This window comes from Cynara cardunculus (assembly GCF_001531365.2).
Source record: "Cynara cardunculus var. scolymus isolate 2C chromosome LG 17, CcrdV1, whole genome shotgun sequence".
NCBI lineage: Eukaryota > Viridiplantae > Streptophyta > Magnoliopsida > Asterales > Asteraceae > Cynara > Cynara cardunculus.
This window is the reverse complement of record NC_037544.1, coordinates 1,325,301-1,337,421: the sequence shown is the minus strand read 5'-3', so window position 1 is coordinate 1,337,421 and position 12,121 is coordinate 1,325,301. Positions and strand designations below refer to the sequence as shown.

At 36.9% G+C, this 12,121-nt stretch overlaps 1 protein-coding gene across 1 annotated transcript; it reads left to right on the top strand.

Annotated features, from left to right (window-relative positions):
• The first annotated feature begins 4,985 nt into the window (after positions 1 to 4,985).
• On the top strand, positions 4,986 to 11,729 carry LOC112501202 (putative multidrug resistance protein). Its single transcript, XM_025104890.1, has 7 exons — positions 4,986 to 5,183; positions 5,272 to 5,326; positions 5,509 to 5,696; positions 6,173 to 6,630; positions 7,211 to 7,751; positions 8,328 to 10,267; positions 11,249 to 11,729. Exons 1-7 carry the CDS (start codon positions 4,986 to 4,988, stop codon positions 11,607 to 11,609), a joined length of 3,741 nt encoding a protein of 1,246 aa, XP_024960658.1. The 3' UTR covers positions 11,610 to 11,729.
• The last annotated feature ends 392 nt before the right edge of the window (positions 11,730 to 12,121 follow it).

The window sequence follows — 12,121 nt, the reverse complement described above, 5'->3', positions numbered from 1 at the left end:
GTTTATAAAGTTAACACAATAATTTGTATTAACATTTGATTAAGCGTTCTCTCCATATATATATATATATATATATATATATATATATATATATATAACAATATGGATGATAAATGAGGTGAATTTTTTGTAATGAGTTTTACAAGTAAAATTCTTATTAAAGCAAAACAAAACAAAACCACAATCAATAATTAGACCTTATTTTTTATTTTTGAATCTCTTAACAAATTATTTTTCCAAAATTGGTAATAAAAAGATGTCAAGTGTCATGATCAGGGGCAAAAATGTGTTTTAATCGAATTAAGTTGCACACCGGAGGTCTTGATTTGGTTTTGCCAAAGTCTGATCAACACAGTTTAAAAGGTCTGAACCAGCGCTTGGAGCTGACAAGATAAAGACTGGCCTAAAACAAAAAATAAAAACGAAACTTTAAAATCGAGATATATCACGATACATTACGTGGGAACGTATCCATTTTTGAACCCTGGACCGGGCCTTGCAACCTTCTTTAGGATTTGGGCCGTCTTATCTAACATGACAATATGACATAAATTAGCTATTTGTGATCCATGTCTATAAAAAATGTATATATATATATATATATATATATATATATATATATAGTATTAAATAGAGATGCACAAAAAAGTCAATGATCGAAGCTCAACCTAGACCTGTCCTGATCCTAGCCGTAGACCTAGTTCAGTAAAAAGCCCAACCTGGAAAAAGCCCGGTTAATTCCGAAAAGTCCAATCTGAAAAAATCCAATCGGACCCTTTCTCAATTCCCACCTAAAAAAGCCTGGTCCTTTCTTTTGCTCAAGGTTTAAATATCGAGCTCGGCACCAAAGCACATCTTTGGAACAATCTATCTCATTTCCTAGTAACAACGTTTTCGTTACAAATTGAACTAAGGAGTTGATATGCAAACATAATGCAACGATTTAACTGTTAAAACTAATTTCTTTAAACTAATACTTACTCTGTCATCAAAGACAAATCTATTGAAAGGTTAAAATCCCGTCACATATTTACCAAAGGACCTACAAGAAAAAGACCACGAGATCCAGCGCATGTTGATCCAATTTATCGAACATCCTTCTCTACAGTGCTATGATATCTCGTTTGATATTGAAAATGACTGTAAATAATACTCAATAATTATCACCTAATATCTTTTCCCATTATTGTAATCGATAAATACTTGTGGTGTTGCCGGCCAAAGTGTCGTTTTCATGCCAATGGTCTTGGATTTGAACTTGAAAACGATACCCAAATGAGTAGACCATAACTTGATATTATATTCTGCCTGTAATTATCGTATATCTATAATCAAGTGAACCAGATCCCAGATTATGTCAAAACTACTGTTTTGTAACTTAAAACCAGTGTAATTTTTTTAGATTGTTGATACAAATGTTTTAACTCCAGATGAACATAGTTTATGTAACTTCAAAAAGTTAAAAATAACGTTTATATTGTCACGTTTCCTCGTGTCATGGCCCCTCTAACTGCAATTGGAGTCGGAAGATGAGTTAAATACGACTTCGTACTGATATTATTGACCGTTTTGACGGTTGTAGAAAAAGGTTGAAGATTAAAACAAAATATGGTTGGTAAGAAAACGAAACTTATATAAGTGACATATATCAACCCAAATTATTGCTAAATTTCATTATTATTATTATTATTATTATTATCTGGTAGCAGGAGGATTAAGAAAGCATAAACGATAGGGTGATGCATGATTGATTTGAGCTCGAAATCCAAAGGTCAAAAATGTCTGGTCCCAGGTTCAAATCCAATAAAGAACAAAAATCCCCTTGTGGCCATGGGTTCAAATGCGGTAACTCCGAACTACCCACAAAGCAGGTGATCACCCTAAGATTAGTCGGCTCGCATAGCGTGTTGGATATCCAGGTTAATCAAAAAGAAAAAAAAAAGCATACAATTTCAAATTTTAATCTTTTCTATGGTATAAAATTTATTATGTGTGTATATATACACACACACACACCTGTGTATGTAGAGTTGGTTTTAGGTAGAAAGGATGTTCACTCTTAGATCAATAATAATTGAAGATTAATTGAAATTAAAAATACACTTCAAAGCTAATCCATGGTTATTTTGGAATTTAATCTGAACCATTAGTTCAACACTAATTAAACTGATCAATGGTCTAGATCTTTTCTTACGCTTCTCACTTTAAATCTCATTCTCACACGATCTTTCGCCTAATATAATTATATATATAGACGAATAATTGTGTAAGAATAGGAGTTAAGATGAGAAGTGTAAGAAGGAATTTGACCCTTGATCACATTTATTCTCAAATCCACATATGAATCACGCTTTATGCGGGGATTCATCTGGTACATCTCGGTGAATCTCATCCTAATGTGCATCCAAAAGTGAAGATCTATTCTTACGCTTCTTACCTTAACTCTCATTCTCACCCCCGTATCAAGTGTGGTTTAATTCATGAGTGGATTTGAGATTAAAGATGATCAAGGGTCCAAATCGCTTCTTACGCTTTTCACATTAACTCTCCTTCTCACATGATTCTTCGCCTTCATTTATAAATCTAACCATTAGTACAAATCATATAAATCAATCTTAACCGCTCATCTAGTCTAATGAATATTTGATTCAGTAAACATCTAGATTGTTTCATAATATAAAACATTAATCATGATAAATGAACTTTGATAATCTTCCATTAACATCCAAATCATAATAAATAAACTCTTTTCATTTCTATAAATATCTCATTTAATTGGTTTATATGGTTTGTACAAGTAGTTGAGTTTGTAAAAGATCTATCATCCAGGGACAAGATCAAATGTTAACCAAAGTTTTTCTGTTAACTTTGTTAACCGATCTTGGTCATTCAATCTTTCAATAAACGGTTGTGATTAATCATGATAAAAACTTTTTTTTTAATTTTAAAATTTCATAAAGATAAGTAAACAAAGTTGAAAAAGATATTTATGTAATTTTTTTATGTAACTCCCATATCATTAATTGGGAGTTATAAAATCAAAAAATTCTATGATTTTTGTTAATGTAAAACCATATGAACACAACTATATACATATGAACCATTGTGTCAAATACGAACAAAAAATCGACATATATATGAACTTTGGCTGCATATCATTTATGAACACAATATAAACATAATAAGAATAACTGATATACGAAAAGAAATAAATAAAAAACATGTATGAACACGATATGAAAATGAGTCGTGCATGTACTTCCATTTGAACATGTGAATTAGATACGTATTAATAATTAAAGAAAAAAAGTTATCAACACAATATGAACTACAAGAAACACAACACATCATAATAAACATAATTTCGATTAAAACGAGTTTAATAAAATATTAATCCATTACCAAGACATTCGCTTTGGTTAATTTCTTCACTTCCCGAACTCGGACTCCGATTGTCACCATAAACCATTTAATCTTCTCAATGTTGTCGATTTTTTTTTCAATGTGTTTATCCATAATAGCTTGAACGATACCGAAGATTTTACTACCGTGTTTCCTCCACGAATCAAAAACTCATAAAACAATAAAAATGAAAGATCAAGAATAAAAAAATAAATAAAAATATCAATATTATAAATATATATTTTTAGGAATTTTAAGATTTTATAACTCCTCTTTAATGGTATGAGAGTTACATAGCAAATGAAATGACTCAATTACCTTTAGCATTAAATTGTGAACATGATAGATACCTAATAAAAGAATGAATTGTGATTAGTTGACATGGTTTACAAAATTAATACAAAAACTTTGGTTAACATTTGATATTGTCTATATATATATATGTTTGTTTGATGCCATTTGGCATGTTTACGTTTTGTGGGGTTGGTCAAGAGAATGATGATTAGGATACCATCAACTTAGCATTTAACATCTTTATAATAGAAACAAACCATTTGCTCACTTTGCCGTATGAATAGAAATAACTATTCACACATATATCATTCATTCATTAGTTATGATTATATGTTGTTTGGTTGGTTTTTTATTAAGTCTTGTACAGATAAAATTGTCCGTATAAATTAATATAAACTTTTTGTTTGGAGAGTTTTTTTAATTAATGGAAGGAGCGTGGTTTTTAATTGGGAGAGGTATGTTAGAAAAAACTTGGCTTTCTGCATAAAGCTTCATTCTAAAAGTTTGTCGAATAAACAACTTCCTATATCATTAAGTCACTATCAAACAGTCATGTATACAATTAAATTGTGAGTCTCATTAAGATTATTAAGCTGCTAACAAACAGACCCTAAAGGATCTTTTACCAAAAGTTTACCGGGTAAGTACTTATCATCGTTACCTAATAAGATAGATTTTTGGTAAACATCTTTTACCGGGTAAAAGTCTTCTCCCCCACCTACCGAGCAAGATTCTCGATCCTTGTCATGCTCACCTAAAAAGATAAGTGATATCCGGTAAACGCTTACGAATCACATCTTAGTGTCTGATCGACAATCCAAAGAGCAAGACCACGAAATTTTTCATGTTTTTCGAAACATCCAAGAAAACCGTGTTGAAAAAAATAGCATCTTCGTTGCATTCGTAGTAATTTATCGACCCACGATTCGGATTCGAATTCGAAGTCGAGACAAGATCCGAAAATACAAGACGACAACTTCATAAACATGTTTCAAATAAAAAGACAAGTGCATAAGTTCGTACTTGTTTTTGGGAGAAAAGGATTTAAGAAAATAGATACGTAGCAATCGACGATGGTGGCCGGAATTATTGATTCCAATTGCCAAGAACCAATTCAACCGTTGGCCGGTTTTAACTTCTTCTGTAAATTTCACTTAAAAGAGGACGGAATCAAAGATGCCATCCTGCATAAGCAAGTGACATTTGGTTATTTAACATCCAAGTGTTACGACTCAACCTTTGTATTAACTCACTCATTCCGGTAGAAGGCGGAATCGGAATAGGAGATCATGGAGGAGACTGGTAAAGATAAAAAGGACGGAATGTTTAGGTATGCCGAGAGGTACGACAAGTTTCTAATGTTTTGGGGGACGTTAGGGAGCATCGGAGATGGGTTGCAGATTCCGTTAATGATGTACGTTCTTAGCGATGTCATTAACGAGTACGGGAATCCGAATGCCGTCATCTCTAATTCCCTTGTCGATAAGGTAATTGATGATTCCGTCACTTCATTTCTTCGTGTTTTCGTAGCATTTCTTGTGTCCTTCTTGATAGAAGTCTTTCTTTCGGTTTCAGTATTCTCTCCGGTTGCTCTATGTTGCAATATTAGTCGGAGTATCGGCTTTTGTTGGTAAGTTGATTTCGTCAAAGAGTTTCGTGTTTTAAGGATTTATATCGTTAATGTGTTGGATACTCATATCAGCTAGACAAAACCATCATCAAACCTGTAATCTCCACAAGGGCTTTTTTTTATAGAGAATATAAAAGGGGTTCCACATATTCTAACAGTAATTTCACTTTTTGTGATTGCAGAAGGACTTTGTTGGGCTAGGACGGCCGAGAGACAAACTTCTAGAATGAGATTGGAGTATCTGAAATCCGTCCTTAAACAAGACGTTGGTTTCTTCGATACCCAAGAAGCGGGATCCTCCACAACGTACCAAGTTGTTTCGACCATCTCCGCTGATTCCAACACAATCCAAGTCACCATCGGCGAGAAGGTTTTCGTCTTCGCTAACCTATTACTCCTTTTTAATTTCGTTGATACATAAACAAGTATTCAGTATCAGGGGTCCCACATCTGTTAGACACTGTTCTTTTATTCTTTATATACTCTAAAAGTTAAAACCTCCTCTCTCTCTCTCTCTCTCTCTCTCATCAATTACTCTTTTTAGAGACTAATCTAACACTACAACAAAATTGGGTTTATAGGACGTCAAAATTATCTAAATGTTCTAATATACTGTTTTATATGTCATAAGTTTATAGGACCAAACAATAAAGTGTTCTATCTAAAAATGTTGCAATAGGTTTATAAGACGTTTTTTGGGCGTCTTACAAAATTTTAAGGCACTTTTAAAATAAAGCGTCGTATTGGAATCTTACATAAGCTAAACAGACATAGTCTATTTCTCCTCTATATATGTTGCAACCTCTTGCCTGGTCTAACCAGAGTATAATTCATTTCTAAACACAGATACCAAATTGTCTTGCCTACATGTCATCCTTCTTCTTTTGCCACATATTCGCGTTTACGCTATCGTGGCGACTTACGTTGGCAGCGCTGCCCTTCTCCGTCGTCTTCCTTGTTCCGGCCCTTGGATTCGGTAAGCACATGATGGACGTAGCAATGGCAATGGTTGCATCATATGGTGCCGCGGGTAGTATTGCAGAACAAGCGATTTCCTCCATAAGAACCGTGTATTCGTATGTCGGAGAGAGTCAAACGATCGATAAGTTCAGCAAAGCGCTTAAAACGACCACGGAACTAGGAATAAAGCAAGGTCTCGCTCGAGGATTGATGCTTGGAAGCATGGGAACGATCTACGTTAGTTGGGCTTTTCAGGCTTGGGTCGGATCGCTTCTTGTTAGCAAACATGGTGAAAAGGGTGGGGATGTTTTCGTAGCCGGATTCAATGTGCTTATGGGAGGATTGTAAGTTTTTTTCTTTTGTTCTCGTATGGGTATCGTTACAACAAAATGGGTCTTTAGGACACCCCGTTCTAATCACCGCAACAAAATCGGGTTTTTATGATATAAAACGTCATATCTAAAAGTGCTACAATAGGTTTATAGGACGTTTGTAATTGTTTCAACAAGTTTTTTGTAGGACACTTTTTAAATAAAGTGTCATATTAGTCATTTTATAGGATATTGTTGGAAAAAAAATATTTTATAAACACAAGTGTCTTATAAAAAGACGAGTTTATAGGACATTACTCAAAATTGTCCTACAAAATGGCTAATTTATAGGACCAAGAAAGTGTCCTATAAAGTTGAGAATGAGACACTTTATATTAAAAGTGTCCTAAAAAACTTATTACGACGTCAAAAAACATCATATAAACTTATTACAACGCCTTTAGATAAAACACTTTATTTTTTTGGTCCTATAAACTAAGTCCTATAAAGAGGTCTATTAGGACACTTAGAATTTGGGAGTATCCTATAAACCCGATTTTGTTGTAGTGATAGTTTCGGAGCGTAGATCTCAGGAGTCTTTTGAATCTTACAGGAATATCTTGACGACGCTTCCAAATCTCACCGCCATTACGGAGTCGCAAGGAGCTGCTACTCGAATCAACGAGATGATCAACAGAAACCCGACAATAGACTCCGAAGACAAGAAAGGAAAGGCGTTGTCGTACGTAAGAGGTGAAATTGAGTTCAAAGGTATCTACTTTAGCTACCCATCGAGACCCGACACCACAATTCTACAGGGGTTGAACCTAAGCGTACCAGCCGGTAAGACCGTGGGTTTGGTTGGAGGAAGTGGTTCGGGCAAATCAACCATTGTCGCGCTAATCCAACGGTTTTATGATCCGATCGAAGGTGAAATCTTCTTGGATGGATACAAGATCAAGAAACTTCATCTCAAATGGTTAAGATCCCAAATGGGTCTGGTTAATCAAGAGCCAATTCTCTTTGCAACATCTATCAGAGAGAACATATTGTTTGGGAAAGAAGGAGCTTCCATGGATGATGTTGTTGCAGCTGCCAAAGGTGCAAATGCACATGAATTCATTGCTAAGTTGCCCGATGGGTACGAAACGAATGTAAGTCGATCGAACCGGTTTTAAACGAGAACGGTGAATATTTTGAGAACCTCGAACCAATGATTTCATAAGTTATTCATAATGAATAACCATATAATATTATTCATCAAGAAATATCGTGACTTTCGTCATTCAAGATATTCATCATGAATAGTTGGTTTTCTTCTGGTTCTCAAAATATTTACGGTTCTCAGTTGTCCGGTTAAATCAATGTTTTCAATAATTGTTTGACCTCAAAAGTCGATTCTTAAATATTTACATATTATATTTAGGAACGTTCTGGGAAAACCGTAAAAAATGAAAAAACTAATAAACATCTTAGAATCTATTCATCTGCGTACGGGTATGCATATGTGCATACAAATAATCTGTACGATATACACACGTGCATAGAATCCAAAAAACATCTTCAATTACTTGTATGTAGTGCATACCGTACAAATAAATTATTATCAGGGTGTTTCTCAGTTTTTCATTTTTTGGGGTTTTCCTCTGAACTTCTCTCTCTAAATATATAGGGTTGGTTCCGGTAAAATGGAAGTTATGTTAATAATCTTGCGTTACTTGTTTTTACAGGTCGGGCAATTTGGATTTCAACTATCGGGCGGGCAAAAGCAGCGAATTGCAATCGCTCGTGCTTTGATAAGAGATCCGAAGATTTTGCTCCTTGATGAAGCTACAAGTGCGCTCGACTCGCTATCCGAACAAGTCGTGCAAGAGGCCATAGATCAAGCCTCAGTCGGGAGGACCACTATTGTAATCGCACATCGCCTCTCAACAATTCGACGCGCTAACCTGATTTACGTTCTTCAGTCAGGGAAGGTCGTTGAATCGGGTACACACGATCACCTAATGCAAAAGAATGGCGGGGATTACTTCAAAATGGTGTGGTTACAGCAATCGGACCCACAAAATGAAGTCATCGAGCGATCTAGTAATCACACTAGTCGCCATAGACCGATGGTCGCACCGAGTCCAGTGAGTGCAAGATCAAGTGCACCGGGCACACCGTCACTGAACCCATTTAGCCCAGCGTTCTCCCTAAGTGCACCGTACTCGGTCCAATTTGACGCTTCTTACGAAAGCGATGATGACGATTATTTAAATAAACCATCTCGCCAAGCTCCTTCCCAGTTACGGTTATTGAAAATGAATGCACCCGAGTGGGGGAAAGCCTTATCGGGATGCATAGGAGCTATCGGCTCGGGTGCAGTACAACCCATCAACGCATACTGTGTAGGTGGCTTGATTAACGTCTACTTCCGGACCGACAAATCTACGATCGTGAGCCATGCAAGAATTTACTCGTTCGTCTTCTTAGGGCTCGGGGTTTTTAACTTCTTCGCTAGTGTCATCCAACACTATAACTTCGCGGTGATGGGAGAAAAGTTAACCACGAGAATACGGGAGAAACTACTTGAAAAGCTCTTGACTTTCGAGATCGGATGGTACGATCAAGATGAGAACACGAGTGCGGCTATCTGCGCACGTCTGTCAACCGAAGCCAACATGGTACGATCCCTTGTTGGAGACCGCCTATCGCTGCTAACTCAAGCGTTTTTTGGGGCTGTGTTCGCTTATGTACTAGGACTAGTACTCTCGTGGCGGCTAGCCCTCGTGTTGATGGCGGCACAACCGCTCCTCATTGGAAGCTTCTACGCTAGAAGCGCTTTAATGAAGAGTTTGTCCGAAAAAACGCAAAAAGCCCAAAAAGAAGGAAGTCAGCTCGCGAGTGAAGCCGTCATTAACCATAGAACGATAACGGCATTCTCGTCTCAAAAACGGATAGTTGGACTCTTTAAGGATACATTAGAAGGTCCGAGAAAGGAGAGTATCCGACAGTCGTACTTTTCCGGCATTGGCCTGTTTAGCTCGCAGTTTCTAGCGGCAGCTTCAACGGCCTTGGCATATTGGTACGGCGGCCGACTATTGACCCAAGGGTCAATAGCACCAGAAAAGCTTTTTCAAGCTTTTCTGGTTTTGCTATTCACCGCATACACAATAGCCGATGCAGGAAGCATGACTAAAGATATCTCGAGAGGAAGCAACGCGGTCGGTTCTGTATTCGCGATTCTCGACAAGAATACCGAAATCGATCCCGATACTTCATGGGGTCGTGATTCAATCAAAGGGACGTTACGGGGTCGTGTAGAGCTTAAAAACGTGTTTTTCGCTTATCCGTCAAGACCAGACCAGATGGTTTTCAAAGGACTAAACCTCAAAATACGGCAAGGAACATCAGTGGCGCTTGTTGGTCCGAGTGGGTCGGGTAAATCGACCATCATTGGGCTGATCGAGAGGTTTTACGATCCGTTGAAAGGGGCGGTGTTTATCGATGAACGAGATATAAAAGACTATAACTTGCGAGCTTTGAGATCGCATATCGCGTTAGTGAGTCAAGAGCCAACTCTTTTTGCAGGAACCATCCATGAAAACATTGGCTACGGGAAACCAGGTGCTAAAGAATCCGAGATCAGGAAGGCTGCGATGCTTGCAAATGCTCACGAGTTCATAAGGTATTAAAATTCATGATATTTGCTCCTTTTTTCAAGATATATATATATATATATATATATATGATCACGTTCTTGTGAGACTAACCTGTTTCCGTAAGACCCGTGAGACCAGATGTGAAGACCTAAAATCATATTGGAGCTGTGAAAGTTCTGTGTTTTTTCTACCTTCACAATGTTTTGTTGTGAAGGTTTAATGTAACTTTATGGTCTCACACGTCTTATGAAAACAGATTGGTCTCACATGATCCCAGGTCTATACATATATACATACATACATATATGGGGTTGGGTTCACGTGAGACCATGCTGTTTTCGTGAGACCCGTGAGACCACATTTTTACACTTGAAACTTCACAACAAAAACACTGTGAAGGTTTAAAAAAGTCGAACCTTCACAGCAAAAACACTGTGAAGGTTACCTTCACTTCACAGCATTTTGCTGTGAAGTTTCAAGTGTAAAAAGTTGGTCTCACGGGTCTTATGAAAACAGGCTGGTCTCACGTGATCCCAAGTCTACATATATGTGTAGGAACCTTCGTAAGGGCTCTTTTGGAGAAAGATTCAATGAGTTCCACGTATTTTAACACCATAGGCCACTCCAACAAAATTAGTTTTGATATGACGCCAAAGATGTCTAAATGTCCTAATAGACTTCTTTACAGGACTTAAGTTTATAAAACCATATGCGTCCTCTGTAAATGTATTACGATAAGTTGATAAGACGTTTTTGGACATCCTAACAAGTTTTTTAACTTAACACTTTTGAAATAAAGTGTCATATTAGTTATTCTAGAACAATAAGGGCATGGTTGTTAGCAGCTTAATGAGACTCGCAACTTATTCGGTAAGGTATACATGAATGTATGGTAGTGACTTAATGATATAGAAAGTGGCTTATTTAGTACGTTTCTCAGAAAGTTTTATACAAAAAGCCAAGTTTATTTGGTACTGATCTAACCTGATATAACTTGTGTTCGGCAGTGGAATGAAAGATGGTTATGAAACATACTGTGGAGAAAGGGGGGTGCAGCTTTCCGGAGGTCAGAAACAAAGAATCGCATTGGCCCGAGCCATGCTCAAGAACCCAAGCATCCTATTGCTCGACGAGGCAACCAGTGCTCTCGATACAGTCTCCGAGAGCCTGGTTCAAGAAGCGCTAGAGAAGATGATGAACGGAAGGACATGTATCGTGGTGGCTCACCGTCTCACCACCATAAAAAGATCCGATTCCATCGCCGTGATTCAAGATGGGAAGGTGGCGGAGCAAGGTTCACATTCCGATCTGCTCACCGTACGCGGTGGAGCGTACTCTAATCTCGTCAAAATTCAAGGCGGAAACTGAGCTTGCCGGCGGTAAACCACGACGGTTTAGAAAGGGATTTGTAAATTAAAGAAGAATATATTGTTTTGAGATATTGATTAGACTTGTTTATTAACTGTGATTAGCTGTATTCGGTTTCTAGATCTCATCTGGATCATATTATGGCAATGAGCAGAGTTCGATTAGGGCTTGATTCAATAAATGCAAAATCACCATATAATGATCAGTTTTAGTTAACGAATTGGTGTGAGTAAAGATGGAAAAGAAAAATAACCTGAGAAGTTTTAGGTTCATGTTACATCCATGGCCGCCGGTGGCTCCCGTCGTCATCCGGTGATAACGAGAAACGCCTGATTAGTGATGGTCAAAAAGGGGAGTGCTAATGCCACCCTTGATGGGGTGTTGAATGCATCGGATTTGAAATTGCTTTTAACATCCATCAAATCTCAAACTCAATCATTATATTATATTTATTATTATATATATATATAAATATATATATATTACATATCTATAAATATATTATATATTAT

What these genes read in the sequence shown, in the direction of transcription:
- LOC112501202 (XM_025104890.1), top strand. Translation starts at nt 4,986, where the DNA reads ATGGAGGAGACTGGTAAAGATAAAAAGGACGGAATGTTTAGGTATGCC. An exon ending in AAGTCACCATCGGCGAGAAG is followed by an intron (nt 5,697 to 6,172) that starts GTTTTCGTCTTC and finishes TTCTAAACACAG; the next exon opens with ATACCAAATTGTCTTGCCTA. An exon ending in AATGTGCTTATGGGAGGATT is followed by an intron (nt 6,631 to 7,210) that starts GTAAGTTTTTTT and finishes TGAATCTTACAG; the next exon opens with GAATATCTTGACGACGCTTC.